At 42.0% G+C, this 19,687-nt stretch overlaps 1 protein-coding gene across 6 annotated transcripts in view; it reads right to left on the reverse strand.

Annotated features, from left to right (window-relative positions):
• Positions 1-16,195, reverse strand: part of PTPN22 (protein tyrosine phosphatase non-receptor type 22) — a 37,335-nt gene extending 21,140 nt beyond the window's left edge. For 4 of the 6 annotated variants that reach the window (XR_014549461.1, XM_083619771.1, XM_083619774.1 and 1 more), the window contains exons 1-4: positions 15,778-15,953; positions 5,393-5,501; positions 2,306-2,382; positions 1,032-1,127 (exon numbers count right to left, since the gene is read on the reverse strand). Coding sequence is in view for 5 of the 6 variants with exons in the window: in XM_083619771.1 (XP_083475897.1) it covers positions 1,032-1,127; positions 2,306-2,382; positions 5,393-5,501; positions 15,778-15,864 (369 nt within the window). In the remaining variant the exon portion in view is untranslated. Of the gene's footprint in view, positions 1-1,031; positions 1,128-2,305; positions 2,383-5,392; positions 5,503-15,777; positions 15,954-15,982 lie in introns of those variants that run through there. The other 2 variants (XM_083619772.1, XM_083619775.1) reach the window with 2 other exon arrangements.
• Positions 16,196-19,687: the final 3,492 nt, after the last annotated feature.

A 19,687-nucleotide genomic window follows, 5' to 3' on the forward strand; every position in this document is an offset into this window, starting at 1 on the left:
GCTGCCCCTGCCCTCCAGTGTGTGCATGGGACATGCAAATATGCAGCAAGTGGCTGGTGATGCCTTTGAGCAGAATTGTCACTTATAGAAAATGGCTGTGTGCAGTAGGATGGCTTAGATTTTTTTTTTTAAGTAAGAACTCCTCCTTTTTATATAGCTAGAAGTCTCAAATCCTGGGAACGGAATAAGCTGTACATATTTGATTTGTTTCCCTAATTTGTATGAGCTGCAACCTTTAGTTGCTTATGTAGGATTAGTGGGTTTTGGAAAAACAAGGGATTCAATGTTTAGGCACTTTTAAACTCTACCACCTTGTCCAGAAATTATCCAGCAGCTGTTGTAGCTGTTGACTTTAGGCTCCTTCCACTGTTGCCAAGTCTCAGCATCTGCTGTTAGTGTAATGGGATGGGCTGTTGAATGTAAGCATCACCAGGGAGAGTTTATGTGAAAATGCTCACTGTACAACTGCACATGTGCATGAATGCAAAATGTTGAAAAGAAAACCCATGATAAAGCAGGCTAAAAGCAGGTTGAAACATGAGGAGCAAAGCAGAAAGCAATAGGTATGAATCAGAATACATATTTGCATATCACAATAAGTCATAACCTCATCACTAGTGAAGAAAGGAAACAAACCATGATCTCTGGCTTAGAATTATATTTGAACCAGGAATTGTGGCTTGTTTAACTCCAAACAAACCACAATCTGGCCTGGTTTGCACATCACAAAACAATGGCTTAATATACGTGCATGTGTGTCCAGACCACTTCTCCCAAGCTGATTTGTTACTGCACCACACTGAGCTAAGCCATAGTTTGGATTAGTGTACCATCTGAAACTGGGCTTGTGGCTTAGTTCTCTCCTGACTAAACACAAGCTGTAACCAAGGTCTGTAAACTCCAGACTTAGTGCAACCATCCCTTGGCTTAATTCATTTCATGGGACCCCATCCCTCCCCTGGAAAAAGCAAGCAATGTTTGAATGTAAAACTGTAGGAGTGACTTGTAAGTAGCACTGATCTGGAGCTTACCAGGACTTTATATTCCCAAATCATCCTCCAGAAGTCAACAACAGTTGTGGGAAGGGGGCCCTGAGTAGCTATGTAAGTCTTTGGCTCATACACACCCTAAAAAGGAAATAAATAAAATACAAGTTTTTGTTAAAAAGCATCTAGGTGCAATCCACTCTGGAGTATTTTGTATTTTCCCATTATACTGTTATATGCCACCCCAATCTCTGAACAGTGTGAGATTCCAAGGCACACTGATCAGCGTCTGTGTTTCCTTTTGGAACAATGAGGCACAGCAGAGACTGTGGTGTCTTTATTATATATAATTTATTTACACATATATACAACACAAGCCTAGATGGATAGAATGCAGAGCATTCACATCCCAAGAAGGCCCTGCCCCCTCTATTGCTGCAGCTCCAGATTCTAAGATACCCCAAACATTGTGACTGACCCTCACTGCAGCATAAAACAGGCCACCCATTTTCTGCCCACCCCCCTCCAGCTTGCAAAACAGACACAGAATTCTAACTTTTTTTTAGACCCAGGAATTTTGGGGGACCAAAAACTCGTAACAATATCCTGAAATTGGTTGTGTCATTAACTTCAGAAGGACTGCTAAAAAAAAGGAGGTTGTGTGACTTCCTGCTGTTAAATGGGACAGAGAACTGCTGAGAGGAGACAACTTCCTTAGAGTGCTTCCTTAGTGAGAAAGGCAGTGGAAGGAACTCACGTAGCCTAGGATTAAATTAGAAGCCCAAACGTAAGATATTTCAAAGGCCCTATAACTTTTCAAATATATTTTAATTAATTTGCCACTCCTGGGATCTCTTCAATGTGAGGAGCACTTTCTCCATTAAACCATTTGCATTCTCATATAAACCTGACTAAGGATTGTGGGTCACCAAAGCAGCAATCATGAGTGCTGTTCCAGGCATCACATAGGCCTTTCTAGTTGTCCCACAGCCACCCATTCTACTGAAATTAGGCTTGAAAGAAGCCTTCCATTGTAGCCAATAAGAGGCTTTTTTCAAGCCTAACTGCAGGATGGGGGGCAAATTATTGGAGGTTATATGCAGTTGTGGTCTGTCATTCCTATTACTGACTGATTGCATTGTGTACATGCATATATTATGTGTGTGTGTGCAGTACCCACAACAGTTTTTTCCAGTTTTTAAATGTCTCCAGGGGCTCAATGACCGCTTTAGATTATTAGCATATGCCTGTATTTTTCACTCAGCAGAGCCTACTGTCCATGCGAATCATGTGCGACAGGCCACCAAATGAGGTACTACCTTGATAAAATTGGCATTGATGTAATGAGAGTCTTTGTCAGACGTGATAAGGGAGAGCTTCACTCTGCTGTGGTCATCTATAGGGAAGAGCAAATGAAACAACTTTATATAACTGATCCTAGAACAGCAAATCCAAGTCAAGTTTCACTGTGACAGTTGCTTTGTGAGAGGTCACCCTTAAACCCTTTTGTCACCCAACTGCACAGGCACATTCCAAGCACTTTCACAAGGATGCACTTTTTTTTTAGTGCTGCTCCCCATAATATTTCCTGGCCTGAACAGAAAGAGAGAAAGAAATACGTAACTAGCAGCACAGTTCATGCTCATTTGCATCACAGAATGTTCGGGGGGGGGGGTTGTGCGTGACCTTAGCCTCTTCTGTGCTGCACCAACAAGGATCAAAATAGCTTGTTTTGCATTGTATTGGAGCAAAAGGTTGTTCCTGCCTAAGTATATGCACCACTGGGTATATTTCCTTCTCTGTTTCCTGCTCCCAGAGTGTTTTCATCTCCTGCCACACACCAATCCATCCCTCAACCAAGTCTATTTCCATTTCTTCCACAGAATATCTATATTTGATATTAAATTAAATGGTGTTGATAAATTGTATCTAATAAACTCGGGGTTGGGTCCAAATATCTTCTCACCCAAATGAAAGGCACTTCTACTCATGAATGGGTCAAGTAGCTGATTCGAACATACACAGCTGCAACCCCATGCAGCCCTCAGAAGTGGAGTTTTGAGAGGCTGCTATGGGAAGGAGGATTTTTGGATCCAAGCCTTTGAAAGCCAGGTTTTGTTTAAGTGTGCTGCATCCAATGCTGCAGTTCTGTTCATACAACAGACTTCTGTGCCTGTCATGGAACTTCCTCTTCTGTTCCTCTGCAGCTCTCAAAATCAACTCCAAAGTATTGGAGGACATACACACACACACACACAGAGAGAGAGAGAGAGAGAGAGAGAGAAGATTTTGAGAGAGCATAGTGGAAAGAGAGGAAATGGAAGTCCCATTGTGTGAGAGGAGCTCTGCTTCCACAGTACTGGATACAACTCAGTATATTCAAGAACATTTTCATCTGGCAAAAGGTCACAAGCCACTCTGATCCCCATTTTATTCCTTCACAGGAAGCATCTACTCATGTGAGCAGCTTTAATGCCCAGGAGTTTGGAGAACTCAAGTTGCAGCTTCCAGAATGGCAAAATATAACTTATGTATCGCCAAAGTTGTTACGGCTGAGATCTCAGAGAGGAGTCTATGTTGTTTAATTAAGGGAAGAACTGCAAATTTTTTCAGCAAACATATTTGCCAGCTACTGATAATGCAGGGGTGGTGAGTGGACAGTGAATGTGCTTGACTCTTCCTTGATCTGCCAGTGACAATAGTGCCAAACAACCCCTCCCCAGCTGTTCCACAGTGAGGAGGGGGAGAGAGGAACTAGATGAAGAATTGTGGGAGGAGAAGGATTAAGCCAACTGATGTTCCCCTCTAAATGTTCCCTACCTCTGTAATAGCATTACAAGTAAAATATGAGGTTAGGAAACTGTGTCAGCTAAGTAGTGGGTAAAGGTAAAGGGACCCCTGACCATTAGGTCCAGTCGTGACCGGCTCTGGGGTTGCGGCGCTCATCTCGCTTTATTGGCCGAGGGAGCCGGCGTACAGCTTCCGGATCATGTGGCCAGCATGACTAAGCCACTTCTGGCTAACCAGAGCAGCGCACGGAAATGCCGTTTACCTTCCTACCGGAGTGGTACCTATTTATCTACTTGCACTTTGACGTGCTTTCAAACTGCTAGGTTGGCAGGAGCAGGGACTGAGCAACGGGAGCTCACCCCGTCGCGGGGATTTGAACCACCGACCTTCTGATCGGCAAGTCCTAGACTCTGTGGTTTAACCCACAGCTCCACCCACGTTCCTAACTAGTGGGTAGTTGTACCCTGATCAGACGACAATCACAAGTGAATGAAACAGTAAAGAAAGAGAGGAAAAAGGAATGACTGACCTAAGAAGTCTATCAGCATGCAAAGGTGAACATGAGTCATGGAACCTATACATATTAAGAGCCTTTTTCAGAGAATGGGTATTGTTTTTTGTGGTCAGAATGTGTCAAGGTGACACATTTGTTATGCTCAATGTACATAACCATCACTAAGGTATTATATCCAAACCAAGGAAATAGCATTTTCCCAGTTCTCAGAATGAAAACATTCAGTTGCTGGGGAAAAGAGATTTCAACCCAGCTAGTGCTTCCATAATTGCTGCTTTGACTAATGTCTCACAGGCACCCACTGATTAATCCCTGTGATATCTCCCCTCCTCTAGCTATTGCTATTGACAGGAAGGTAAACAAGCGTTCTTTTAAAAGCCCTTCTAAACTTGTTTGATCATTTTTCTAAGATGTATCAGAAAACATGTATCCTTGTACCAACCTGTTGATGTGTATTGAGTGTGAACCATATACTCATTCTTATTTGCACCCCACTCTGCATTTGTGTGGTGTGTGTGAATAGCATGTTTGCATACAACTTGCCTTGGGTCCAAAGGCAAGTTAATGAAAGGAAAGTTCATGAAAGGAAAGATTCCTCTCCCTATACACAGCCCAAAAGGTCTCTCTGAAGTTTATCCCCTGAACAATATAGGAACAGACATAATGGGCTGCTGAGGAGGGGGAAATTGCCCTCAACATGATAGAACCTGTTACTCTTCTCCGCCTCCCACCCCTGAAGACCTCACTAGAACAAACACTTTACCTGAGATGCAGAGAGGCAATAATGTCCTTAGGTTAATTTAGGATCCAAGCTGTATACATGATATTAATTATAACAAGCACAGGGGCTATTCACACTCCAAGGCTGTGTACACACTCTACATTTTAAAGCACATTCTTTCCTTCAAAGAATTCTGACCACTGACATTTGTTAAGAGTTGCTGGGAACTGGAACTTTGAGAGGGGTAAACTACAGGGCTTTGGGGGAAATAATGTGCTTTAAAAGTAGAGGGTGTACACATCCCAAATACACATCAACTCATACATACAGTGGCTGGAAAGATTAAAAACTACAGTGATAAATATTTAATTCCTAGCTTACATGGCAAGATGTCCTTATACCGGTTCTTGCTGATATTTTCCGGCTGCTCAGATGTAGCCGTTGGGTAGATTTTGTCAGCTCTGTAGGTTGCCGATTGCCTTTTCAGTTTCTGTTGTTAAATCATAAAGAGAGATTACAAAGAACATATAGACAGTGTCACAGGCCTGCATCTCCCATTATTTCCTGACTAGCCTCTCTTGAGACAACCACACACAGAACCAAACAGTCGTCATTACTTTGCAGTGTGAGGCTTCTGAGAAGTGGAAAGTTTGTGAACCAAGCAGGAACCATGCACAGCTCAGGCACATATGTTTCTGATGTGGCTTCATAGAAAAATATTCGCTCCGCAGGCGTTGCACAGGTGTGATGTGGTGGAATAATACACTCTTCAGACACATGTGGAAAATATGAAAATGCTTCTATTGACAAAAGAGAAGAAGCTCAACTATAGCTCTGTTGCTACATTTTCCCCACACAAATACAGGTCCATTCTTCCTGCTTTTGAATTGTCTGGAAACCCAATTCCCATGACACAATAAAATAATCTTTTGTCATGGTTGTTATTGTCATATACCACCCTGGGATCCTCTTCGATGAAGAGCAGCTTAGAAGTTCTTTAAACAAACTAAGCAAATATATACATAAAACAGAGTTCTGAGGATTTAAAAAATCTGAGGTGGCAGGAATATTAGTAGAATTGGAGTACAGGAAACTGCCTTATATGGAGTCAGACCATTGGTTCATCTTGCTCAGTATTGTCTAGGCTGACATGCAATGGCTCTCCGGATTTTAGACTAGCTTCTCTCCCAGCCATACCTGGAGAGGCCAAGGACTGAATCTGAGACCTTCAGCATCCAAATCAGATGCTCTACCACTGAGCTAAATTTAGCCAATTTTGGCACAATTTGGCAATCCTCAAAGCGTTTTATAATTGCCACTGGTTTCCCATCTCATCCCGACCACTGTTACAGAGAGTGAGGAACTACGGTGTGTGATGGTAACTGGCATAGTGTCTATTTACATACATTTTATTTATGGTTTTCAGCTGCTTTACCTTGTCCTGCTCTCTACCACTTTCCATAATATTGCCCAGCACAACAACCAATCCAAAAAAAAGTTAACATTTCATAACAAATCATGACACAAAACATCTGTTCAGTGCAAAACTCAGGGCTGGAAACCAAGCCTTATGAGGAGCGGTTGAGGGAGTTGAGTATGTTTAGCCTGGAGAAGAGGAGACTAAGAGGAGATATGAAAGCCATCTTCAAATATTTAAAGGGCTGTCACATGGAAGATGGAACAAGCTTGTTTTCTCTTGCTCCAAAAGTTAGGACTCAATCCAGTGGCTTCAAGTTATAAGAAAGGAGATTCCGACTAGGCATCAGGAATAACTTCCTGATGGTAAGAGCTGATCGACAGTGGAATGGACTGCCTTGGGAGGTTGTGGACTCTCCTTCTGGCTAGCACTATTAGACAACATCGTGAGATTCACAGAGCAGTTTATAATTCAGTTGAACATAAGTTAGTTTTATTTGCAGACAATATACTTTTGTTTATTTGGGAGCCTCAGACTATAATACCCATCTTGATCCAAATGACAGGCGCTTTTGGTAAAATACCAGGTTATTCTGTTAATTGGTTCAAATCAGAATTGATGCCAATAGGTCAAAATTTATTTACACACTCATTCAAGAAATATCAACCCCCCCCCCCCGAATCTATTTCATATCTAGGTATGTTAATACCAAGAGGTATAATACAGTTAGTTACATTTAATATGAATAAATTAATAAAAGAGGTTTCTTCAGATATCAATAGGTGGAAGTCATTGAACCTTACTCTTTGGGGAAGGGTGAATGCTCTCAAAATGAATATTATTCCCAGATTCATTTATATCCTGAGAAGACTCCCAGTTTCTACATCAGGATCAAAGGTAAATTCGTTATTTAGGAAATGCCTTTGGAGCAACACCAAGAATATCCTTGCAGAGAATGCAGCTACAAATTAAAGGAGGCGGTTTCAGGAGCCCAAGTTTGGAATTATATCACTATGCTTGCCTACTGTCAAGTACTAAATATTGGAATCTCACTGTGGCCTTAATCTTCCGATGTGGGCAATCCTAGAATATATGTACATAGCACCTTTGGTTGGTTAGAAACTACAGTGGTACCTTGGAAGTTGAACGGAATCCTTTTCAGAAGTCCGTTTGACGTCCAAAATGTTTGGAAACCAAGGCACAGTTTCCGATTGGCTGCAGGAAGCCCCTGCAGCCAATCGGAAGCTGCGGAACCCATAGCGGATGTTCGGGTTCCAAAGAATGTTCACAAACCGGAACACTCACTTCTGGGTTTGCAGCGTTCAGGAGCAAAAACGTTCTACTCGCAAGGCCTTCAGGATCCAAGGTACAACTGTATTAGGATCAAAATATTTGAAATCTCAGGTGACTCTGGAAACAATTAAATCACTTTGAAGAATATGGAATATATTGGCTAATAAAAACAAATTTGATCCATTTTCCCATGTTTGTTAAGAGGCCTTGTTAGGAGAGTTGTTAGGAGATCCCTGTTCACCTACACAGATCAACAATTCCCAGAGTTACCTGAGAAGAGGGATTTTTTATGGAGCAGGAAAAATGTTGCAACGTTATAATCCCATAAACACATAAAAATACCTATTGAGCTTTGGGTTCTTGTAGTCCAAAGCTTGACTTTCTTTGTTGCATTGTTAGATGAGCATTTTGGGAATTCTGCATTGTACATTGTTTTTAAATTTTCCGGTTTTTAATTATTTTAACTGTTTGTATCTTTTTTAATCTTCTTGTCACTTCAAAACTTTTTGTATATAGCAACTAACCAACATAAAAATAATAATGCATCTTTACAGCATTGTCACTTCAAAACTTTTTGTATATAGCAACTAACCAACATAAAAATAATAATGCATCTTTACAGCATTGTTAACATCCATTGGGGAATTGTTTTCCCAATTTTTATTTAGTTCTCTTCCAGAACAGTATACACTTTCCTAGTTATTCATGAAATTAATCATAGCTCTGTCATTGCCCAGCCTTATCTTAGTAATAAAAGCTGTTAATAATTTCCATATATCTCTATTCCACTTTTCTACAGATTGCCATGCTTCCGTGTTCTTTATTTCTTTGTTTCTTTCTTTCTTTCAGCCAGCATTCTAGCACCTGCTGTAAGATTGCTAACTGATATCCTGTGTTTCTTCTTTTACACCACTTCACAAATTGTTTAGCAGTTCTACCTGTGGAATTAGCATATCTCCAATTATCTATAATATGACTTTTAAAATGCCTTTCCATAAACCTTTTGTAAGTATGAAGAAAACAATAATCTTTACAATTACATCTCCAACATTTACAGGAGGAAGCAGCATACATTTTCTTTATCGCTGCAGCGGTGTTACATGCCTGCCAGAAGACTCTAGAGGAATTTTCTTTAACAACCATTTCTCTTCAAATTGCAGCCCCTGCGACACAAACGTATTTCCCCTGCACGATAGGCAGTGCTTGAAGAGTTATGTTATCCCACTGTTTTTCATGAGATCAGAAAACCATCTCACTTCTGAACACCGGCATCAGGACTGCTCTCTGTAATTCTCCTTCCCATTGTCTCATACAGCCACACTATACAAGGGCTGCACAGCCACCAATATACTACAAAAGTCATTTATCCAAATTTATATGTATGTGTTTGCATTTATATTGTTCAAAAGAGTTAAAATCCTAGCCACTCTACGGTCTCATTGCGACATAAAAATAAATTATTTAAGTGCAAATACCAGGACCAAACTGGTGAATAATCTTGCACCTTATGACTCTCCTTGCTTGTTCCATAGCCATGACTATCTCCATGTTCCCTGGCTACACACACACACACACACAGAGAGAGAGAGAGAGAGAGAGAGAGAGAGAGAGAGAGAGAGAGAGAGAGAGAGAGAGCTCTTACTTCTGGCCAGGGGTTGCAACTTGAATAAAATATGGGTGAGTACAGGTAAGCCCTGCCCCACATAATCGATTACAAGGCACAGTGCATGCACACCATTTGAATGGCGGTGCCCATCAATTTTGCAGGACCCAGCCCCCTCAGTTATTTTATAGCGGGGGTGCAAGAACCTCAGCCCCAGGAGTCTTGGCTTTCTCTTGATGACTCCCTATAGCTCAGCTCTGACAATCTCCCCTATGCAAAACATAATGTCTAGTCTGTTTGGTCTAATGAACTACTAAGAAGGTGGCTTCCTGTGTTCCCTGGTCTCAGCACTTGAGATCTTCTGCTCAGATTTCCATCCTACACTGAGGCCAGGATGGTCTCCCCTTATAGCAGGGACCTTACAGCAGCAGCAGTAACATTGTGAAATGCCCTAGCAAGAGGGAACCATACTGCTTACTCCTTGCAAACGCAAATAATGATGTTTCAGTTTATTTGAAAATAAACTGGTTTGTTTTTTACCCCCCCTGGCTTTTGTATGGCTTTTGTTGCTTCTTGCTGTTCTTTTTGTTTTTATTGTTTGGTTTCTTTAAGTGTCATCAGTTTACAAGATGTTTTATTAGTTGTTGAACTGCTTTTAGAAATTCATATAAAAAAGGGTCACATCAAAAAAATTTAATATAAAAAATAAGCAAATCAATGGGCAGGATGGGAAGAGAATCGCCAGTCATGCGGATAGAATCTACATGTGCACAGCTTCAACACACTTCACAGCTTTCAACTGACAAGTTAACAGTGGACAAGAGCACAATGCACAAGATCAATATAATGCACACTCCCAACACACCTTAGTCCCTGTGCCCACCATCCATTGCCACCTATTACAGGATTGTCCCATATTTCAGTGTAAAACGCTATGTCCTGTATTGAAGCAGTTCTGTCCTATATTTCAGGTCTCCTCCTCTTCCTCCTCCTCCTCCTCCTCCTTGTCCGTCTGTCTGTCTGTCTGTCTGTCTCTCCCCAAATGCATGTATTTGAGGGATCCTCTCCAAATGCATGTATTTGAAATGGTGTGAAAGGTCATGTATTTAAGCTTTGGGTAGCCAAGCACAGACAGACTTATAAATTTGTGTGTGTGTGTCAAATTCCAGAGGGGCATGTTGTTAGGCTGCAATAGATTGTAATGGATTGCTCTGAAGTCACTTCAGCACCAGATGAAACAAGAAAGAGCCCCCCCCTCAACTGCTCTCCCTACCCCACCCTGTCCTATATTTTGCCAGAACCAAGGTGGCAACCCTCATCCATAACAACAGGGAAGTTGCAGAAATATAACTACTATATTTGTCCAGGAGCTGATGGCCTGTGTGTTACATTTGCCATAGGAAAGTAATTCAAGATAATGCTACCAAAATGCAGAATGAAGAGCCGTGGGTGGGGGAACAGATGAGTCAGAAACTCATTGCAAAACAGTTCAGCAACCCCCACTATGAGAATCATTGAATCACAAAGCTGGAAGAGATGCAAAGGTCATCCGGCCCAACTCCTCAATTGAGACAGAAGCCTTTCGACCCAAACATTCCTAAGAGATTAGCCTAGATTCATTCCATGGGACCCTCATTGCAAGATTCATAGGTCTAAGTTAGTATAAGGCAGCTCCCTGTGTTCCTATGGTGTACTGTTGCTTTAATATATGTAAACTGCCCTGGAATTTGAAATGTGATGTGATGTGATGTGATGTGTGTGTGTAAATGTATTTCTCCCCCAGTCTTAATGGTGTCCAAAACCTACCATTCCTGCATCATACAGTCAAAATGGGCTGAGACAAAAATGGGCTGAGACAAAACTATTTTAAAAATGACCAAGTGAATGAAATCCTAACTGGCAGGATAGTAGCTCTGAAGTTGTTGAAGTCTGGATGATCCATGTCACATTTACCATAGAAATGAAATGGTGGAGGAACTGCCTGAGCTGATCTTACCCTTGGGCTCTTCCCTCTCTCAATAAACAGGATGAATTCTAATAGCTGCTCATTTTGGCGCCTCGAGGGGCTCAAAATCCAACAGGTTCTAGGATAGGGAGGGTGGTGAGGCCATTTTGATGCTCTGCTAACCTCTACCCCTCTGTCCCTGTCAATCTGTCAATCACACTCAACAAGGGAAGAAAGGGAAGCATCACTGGCTTGGATCAACAGGCTGATTATGTATCAAAGGTCAGAAGATGGAGCAAATTTATTTTCTTTTGCTCCAGAAGATAGGGCTTAAACCCCATGGTTTCAAATTTCAATAAAAAAGGATTTCTGCTAAACATTTGGAAGGACTTCTTGTTGGCATTGAGCTGTTTGACAATGGAGCTGACTGCCTCAGAAGATGGTGGCTTCTCCTTCATTAGATGCTTTAAAGCAGAAGCTGGATAGCCATCTATCAGGATGATGTAATGATGGATTTCCTGCACTGGCAGGGGAACTGGTTTAGATGAACTTTGAATTCCCTTTCAACTCTCTGATTCTGTTATTGCAAGGCCTAAGCAAAGGAAGTTGCTTTTAATGCCAGGCCTCAAGAAGGGAACATTGGAAGCAAGAGTGTGCGTGCCTCTCAGCATTACCTTGCCACTGAGTAACCTTCACACATATGACATTAGGGGGTATGTGTCCTACTTTATAGAGGACAGTCCTCTATTTCAAAGTCTAGTTTAAAGAAAAAGAAAAAGAACCACACAAAGTAAGAGGAGGGGTTCTGAAGTTGCCCATCAACATTTAGTTATCTGGACCACCAACCAAGCAGGCACACAGGTCATCTGATCACAGTCTTCCCCATCAAGGTGAAAAGCACTGTATTTCTTTTTAATTTATAATAATAATTTCTAAATTTGTGTCTCTGTATAGCACATGCAAATCTTTTTTCAAACTGATGTCACTCTTTATTCATGAATCATAAGTAGTCACCCTAAAAGACAGAGTTCCCAGGAGGAAGAAGTGCTATCTTTGCCGATTAATCACTGCCAACATTCACTAATCCAGGGGTATTGAGTATTGTGCTGTGTGGAATAATTCAGGTTTTCTCGTGGCTGTGTGAATGGACTCACGCTTTCCTAGCAGAAAAGGAAATGAGGGAAGAGCTTGGAATTTCCTCCCACTATAAAACTGGGGCAGGTCTTAGGTGGGGTGGTAGATGCTGTCCTGTTGCCAGTGTAAGATTCAGCTGTAGTCCAGTCAACTTCTGAATATGGAAAGAGGGCACCATCTTGTCCTTCACATCAAGCATCAAAATTTCTTTGACTAGCCTTGCTCCCCTTTCATTCCAGTTGCCTGTACACCCTCAGCCCCACAGGACTTCATGCCTTGGCGGAGGGAGGGGGGAAAGTTGTATCACACAAGAAGCTCTGTGGGCATTTTCACAAGCAATGCTAAGAATGCTTTTCAGTCTGGAATGAGTCACTTGTGAATGTTATTGATATGCATGCTCCAGGATTTCAAGGGCAAGTCCTGTCTCATGAACCTGTTAGAGTTATTTGAGAGAGTCAACAAGCATATAGACTGAGGTGGTCAAACTGATGCAGTGTACTTAGACTTTCAAAAAAGCTTTTAACAAAGTACCTCACCAAAGGTTCTTGAGTAAACTTTGCAGTAATGGAATACAAAGAGAGGTCAAGAGTTAGGGGTGAGCTTTGTGGTGGCCAAGTTTGCTGATGATATGAAATAGTTCAGGGTCATTAAAACAAAAAGAGATTGTGAAGAACTCCAAAAGGACCACTGTAAACAGAGGGCTTGCCCAGAATTCCCTTTGTACCGTGTTTTTCAGGCACAGGCATTTCCCACAGAAAACCACCACTGCCATTTGTTCCGATTCAGCAGTAAAACATGGGTTTTCCCAGGGAAAAGCAGGACAAAAAAAATATATGTCCACTTTTTCTATGTAATTAATATAGAAAAGATTTTCTCCCTCTCTCATAACATTAGAAGTTGTGGACATCGAATGAAGCTGAATATTTGGAAGAATCAAGACAGGAAAAATAAAGTTATTATCTGTGCAGGGCATAGGTTCGATACAATACGATACGATAATCTTTATTGTCATTGTCCCATACAGAACAACGAAATTGAAAAAAATCTACATCAGACATTCAAAAACCAACAAGCCTGCTATCCCAGCCTGGTTAACCCCCTAAAAACTCTGATACCCCATAATTAAATACAATATACTCCCACAGAGACTACCTTACACTGCTTTTAAAACCAAAATTGCATTTGGTTAAAAACTGTTTCTCAGGTGGCTAGTCCTAGTCTTTATAACCCTGTATCTTCTTCCAGAAGGCAGAAGCTGAAAGAGATAATTTCCGGGGTGCGTACTATCCTGCACTATCTCTGCAGCTTTCTTATGACACCTGGAAGCATAGATTTGATCCAAGGTGGGATGAGTGCACCCAATTAGGTAAAGTCACTTCTCCAGGAGACAGTGCTGGTCACCAACTTTGGTGGCTTTAAAGAAGATTAGGGAAATTCGGAGTGGACAAAGCTATCAATGGCTACTAGCCACGCTGGCTAAGTTCTACCTCTGCTGTTGCTGGGAATTGCAGGTCAGCAGAGTCCTATTGTACTCATGTCCTGCTTGTGGACATCCCACAGGGATCTGGTCTGCTGCTGTGAGAACAGGTTGTTGGACTAGATGGGCCATTGGTGTGATCCAGCAGGTTTGGTGTGTGGGTGTACAGAATAAAACTGCTTTAAATTGGACTGGCATTCTAGGCAATACAGATTTTTCATCTGCATTAAAAGTGAGAAATACAACCTTCTCCCCCCAAAAACACAAACACAAAAATGAAGAAAATCACTATTCTTAAACACTTTTTTTCACTGATACCCCATGTAGGCTTTTGTATTCATAAAATACTGGGTTGTACTAGAGTGAGCGTCTTTCAGTCTGGCACTCTAGCGTGAGGACTCATGCCAGAGCACCGGACCATAAAATGGGACATATCCAGACACTTGGGGGGTATGCAATGTATCCTGCAACCCACCAAACACTTCCAGGTGGCTGTACGTCCATTGCAGGGCACAACCGTGGGGGACAAGCTGTCCTTCAAATAAATAATGCCTGCCACCTTCCTTCCTTTCTTTCTTTCTTTCTTTCTTTCTTTCTTTCTTTCTTTCTTTCATTCATTTAACAAAACACATATATTGCTTGTTTGTAACAAAACCTCTAAGCAGTAAAAAAATATCAGTTTTAAAAACCATTTGTAGTCTTCTCATGGGAGGCCTCTGATAAGTCTTGATGGGTCAGACTAAAGGCCTGTCTGCCTATCTTCCCAAATACCTATGGGAAGCCCCTGCTGCCATCACTCTATCTTGTGGCAGTGAATTTCATAGTTTAACGAAACCCAGAAGCCTCACTCCCTGACACTCTCTCCCCCTCCAGTTTTAGCCAAATCATGCTTCCGCCACTCTGGGTAGCCTTCTAAACATAGATTCTAAAGATAGGACTGACTTTTGATATTGGAAACATGGGGTACCTTGCCCACACCCCAGATGGAGGTCCGCTATGCGTTCCCCAGAGTACCCTGCTCTGCTCCACCTCCTTACTGTTCCTGCAGTTCACCTGCCCTCTTCAAGAACACAAGCAAGGAGGGGTAATTTCCAGAGAGGTAGCTGCATTAATTCGTTGTAGCAAACCAACGAAGAGTTATGACACCTTAAAGGCTGTCATATCATGGCATAATATTTCATGGACTGCAGTCCCCCTTCATCAGATACATGATCCTAAATTGGCAAGCATATATGTGCATGATTTGGGGAAATGGGGACATACTGAGGTCAGAGGGATATAAAATGGAAAAAGAATACAGACTCTGACAATTCTATTAAAAGCTAATGCATAATATAATGACCATTAAGAAAGCATTGGATGTCTTAGCATTGGACAGAGGAGGCAGATTGGCAGACTTTACTCCTGCCCTCTCCTCCTGGGCAGTGGTGCACATTTGGCTCAAAGGGAATGTTGCCTGTAGCATGGAGGTGGAAGCATTTTGCCCAAGGGCCCCCCAAACATGGTGTCAACACTGGCTATGTGACCATCACAAAGGCGAAAGGGCCAGGATCCCCACTAGCCCCCATTGGCCACCTGTAATTCCAAACACTGTTTTTATCTCCCCGTGTTAGTAGGAAATTAGCAGCAAATGATTTTGCAATCAAGCCAAAAGCGATAGTAATACAGTCTCACAAGAAGAAACAGGAAGGACCTAGTTTTGAAACGGTAAAGCACGTAGGAGCCAAACAGTTAAATACTTTTGCACCTTCGCTCCTTCAATGCTGCTTCAACGGTGCAGCTAATTGTTTACAAGCTAGAAGACTCAACAATTGTTAAGCCGCACATTTTCCACAGTAGCTGAAGGCTTCCCCTTAGAATGAATTCAGACTGAGAAATATCGCTGCTGTTTACTTACCAAAAATTCTTTAGTGAACTCCTCTTTGTTGAGCTTTCTGCTTTGGGCTGTTTCCAGATTTTGCGTGATAATTTCTCTTTGATCCATTCTGTAAAACCAGGTGAAGCTGAACTGTTAGAGATAAAGATGGACATGACAAGGTCATGCTTCAGTGGAAACTACAACGAGGGGGGGAAGTTCCTGTCGAAGTCTGTGGTTTACTTACTTCATCACAAGACCTAAAGGAAATTAGTATGTGTGTAGCACCCACTGTGGGGAAATTAAAGAATTATTCCACGCTGGGCCCTAGTGCCTCCCTTTATAAGAATGAAATAATACATCGTTTTTCAAAGACAAAAGGCATTCTGCTTTGCTTGCATTGATTCTGCTGGACTTGCCGCTCAGATTAGATTCTTGAGAACCAGGTCATCCTTGGTCTGAAGCAATTTCCACTTGATGAACTGGAAAAATCTCCCTATAAAAATCAGCTCCAGAAAAGCTGATCTGATCCCTGATAGAGGCCACCAAAGGGATCATTACCAAGGCTCTCTTCAATCACCACTTTGAAATATCTCTGTGTAGATAAGCAGCCTTCTCATTCATCCATCTCCCCCTGGAGAGGCGGCTTAACTTCTAAATGCATTAGTCACGCCTCAGCCCTAAACTTTGCCGGAAAACTCCAAAACATTCAGTCATCGCCGCCCTTTCACACGGCCTGGGATGAACTTTGTGAAGCCACGTCAGAATCAGACATTTATGTTAGAATGTTGAAGTTACACAGGGGTCAATGAATAAGAGACTAGCCAGTTCCTGGAATGCATGCTGTCTGAGTGACTGTGCTGTGAACATCCATACACTGTCCAGAATATCTTTAGTCAATCACTGCTTTTGGAAAACTAACTAAAAACAGAATCCTGGTTATCCTTCCTACTTAACTCACAAAAATACTATGCAAGAAATGCAGAGCTTTTCCGCCAAAGGGGAACATGGCCCCCAGCTGTTTATTGGCTTCCATATGTGGATGACTAATAATTGTGATTTCCCATGTGCTGTGGAGAAAATCAGATAGTCAAAATAGAATCTAAATAAGGCAAAGTTTATTCCTCTCCAATTTGGCTTTCACCACAAGGGGTTTTGACGGAAGAAAGCACATATCAACCCAACACCATTTGCTGTTGATTAGAAATGATCCCAAGCATCAGCACTGAGTTCAAATTTTCATATTAAAATGGGAAACAACATCTCACCTATAGCTGGACAATACTGAAATTCCAATAACATTCTTGTCAGCAGAGAATTTAACAAACAAAATATTTTGAATTCACCCGATGAAGGGCCAAAATACAAACTGGCCCTTTGTTTTAACATAAAGAATGCCCTTCCAGTTCACATGAGAAACAATATATATCATCCACAACAGTAAGCAGATCCACACCATACATTTAAAGCACCATACATCCAATGCACATTCAAACCACATGACTTTCCCCCAAAGAATCCTGGAAGCTAGGGCTGAGGTAGAAATTTGATTCAGGTAGCATTTAAAGGTGAATCTATTCAATTGCACTTTTTGAAACAATATGAGAACCAAAACACAGCCATCTTTTGAAAGTCATAGTTACCCGGATTTTTAAATGCAGTTCTCCAACCAAACCATTGTGGAAATGTGCTTAAAAATGAATATATTAATGAAAATAACATAAAATTTTATGGTAGTAGTGCAGTGCTTCTCAAACTAGCTGATGTGGTGAACTGGCAGTTCCTCGCCCCAATGTGCTAGGAACCAGCAGCATATTTGTGCCATATTTATTATCAGATTTACATAGGCAACTGTCTAAAATAAAAATAGTAGCAACACTTAGCACAGAGCAAAGGTAGCTAATAATAGCAAAACAGGGCAGGCGCACCTGACATGTGGCTTCCAAATGTTGCTGAACTACAACTCCCATCAGCCCTTCCTGGCATAGCCCACAACAAGAGACTTTTCCCATACATTTAATCACTCTAACTGTTATGTACTGAAGTTCTCACCCTGGGCAAGCAGGGGGATACTGTAGATAGTTATGCAAATAAGGGATCGAAAGTAACGTTCAGTGATTGGATAGTTTTAGAAAATTGTTACAGTTACATGGTACTGGAGCTCTATATAAGCAGGCTGACTGAACCCTTCAGCTCAGTTCTGTCCTGGATTGTGAATAAACAAGAGCTGTTTGAAGAATCACTGTGTCGTCTGATATGTTCACCCACAACTTAACACTAACCCCACCCTCACTTCTTTCATTCCATAAAGGAGTCAAGACTCTGGACCTGGTGTGTTTTTCCTTTTTCTAAACAGCAAATCTCCTGTGCTGAAGAGAGGGAGGAGAAATATTCATGTTCAAGTCCCCCCCCCCCCCCGCCCCACAGCTGCGAAGTTCTCTGAAGAACCCTTAAACTACCTTTCAGGGCTGCACTGGGAAGATGAAATGAGCAGGTATTGCCATCCTGGGCTATTAGGCTAAAAATAAACTACTAATAAAAATTGGCAGTGCACTTTCGCTTGACACATTCCTCTGTTACTGGGAATATGGCTTCTAATCAAGTTAATAACTGCAGTTTTCCTTTGCCAGATTTTGCATTTTAGCCACTATAGGATAGATTGTTTTAAATTGCAGCTTACAAAGTGGATTTTCAGTGTGCGCTTCTTATAGATATCTCATAGAATCATAGAGCTGGAAGAGGCTGGGGACTATCTAGTTCAATCCCATGCAATGCAGGAACCTGCAACCTTGGTGCTATCAGCGCCACGCTCTAACCAACTGAATAGTGAGCTCTCTCTCAGTGCTATGTGCAGGGCTTCCTTGCAGGAGCAGACCTCATGAAGCAAGAAAAAAAGTCTTCACAGAACTCAGATGCACCAGAAAAGGCCGAGGGATTGACTGAGAGTCAAACCCGGTTTTATTGGATGCTTTGAAACCAGGGCCAGCCCAAGACATTTTGTTGCCGGGGGCAAAGGACAAGACTGTGCCCTCCTCTCATGCCACATGCAGAATCTGCAGTTACTTCATCACTGGCCTCAGACAGTGCCCACCACAGTGAATAGCAGGCTACCTTAGGTCCTGTGGAGCTAGCTTAGGAAGCTTACAGGGGACTGCAGAGCTGGTCCTATTTGAAATAACTTGGTAGAAGGAAGGGGAGTGATTTTATGATGAGGCCTCACTTTGGGCAGCAGATTCTAATTGGAAAGCAGCTCTTTCAACTTTCATCTCTGCATATCACAAAACAAAGTTATAAATGAAGAGGGGAATGGTATAATTTTGATATGTTTTCCCCATTTCCAGTGCAAAATGTCTAGGTCGGCCCTAATGTTTGACACTGAGGCATCTGCCTCAGGCAGCTGATACTGGGTGTTGTGAAAGGGCAGCAAAATGTATTGGACCAGCCCTTCTAAGGATAGCTGACCTTCCAGGGTCAGAAAAGTCACTTATCCTGTTTCATTCTTTAGGGCTGCTAAAGAAACTATATACATGATACAGCTGAGCCTAACGAGTAAGATGGGCCTCATATCAGGAAATGAGTCCTGACAGGACAGGACCTCTTTTTTCCCACAAGGGTAGGGTAGGGACATGTTTAAACAAGGCACTGCAACTGTGCCTTTAATGTCAGATTGACATGCAAACATTAACAAGAGGTCTTTCAGCAGTTCATACCACTGTGGGTGAGAACCTAGATGGGTTGGAGTGTACAGCAAGCGTAAAAGGTGTTATGGAGCTCAAAAGCCACGAAGTGAGAGTCTGTTAGCACAGAGTGGGGCCCTCTGTGTAAGAAGCAAAGGGGGAGTGAAGGCTGGCAACACTGTCCCCACCGTATGGTAATCGCAGTGCCTGGAGACACACAGTCAGGTTGTGTATCCGCAGGCAGTGACCAGAGGTGGAATGACTACTGGGAGGAG

Source organism: Podarcis filfolensis (genome assembly GCF_964270895.1).
Source record: "Podarcis filfolensis genome assembly, chromosome: 6".
Taxonomy (NCBI): domain Eukaryota; kingdom Metazoa; phylum Chordata; class Lepidosauria; order Squamata; family Lacertidae; genus Podarcis; species Podarcis filfolensis.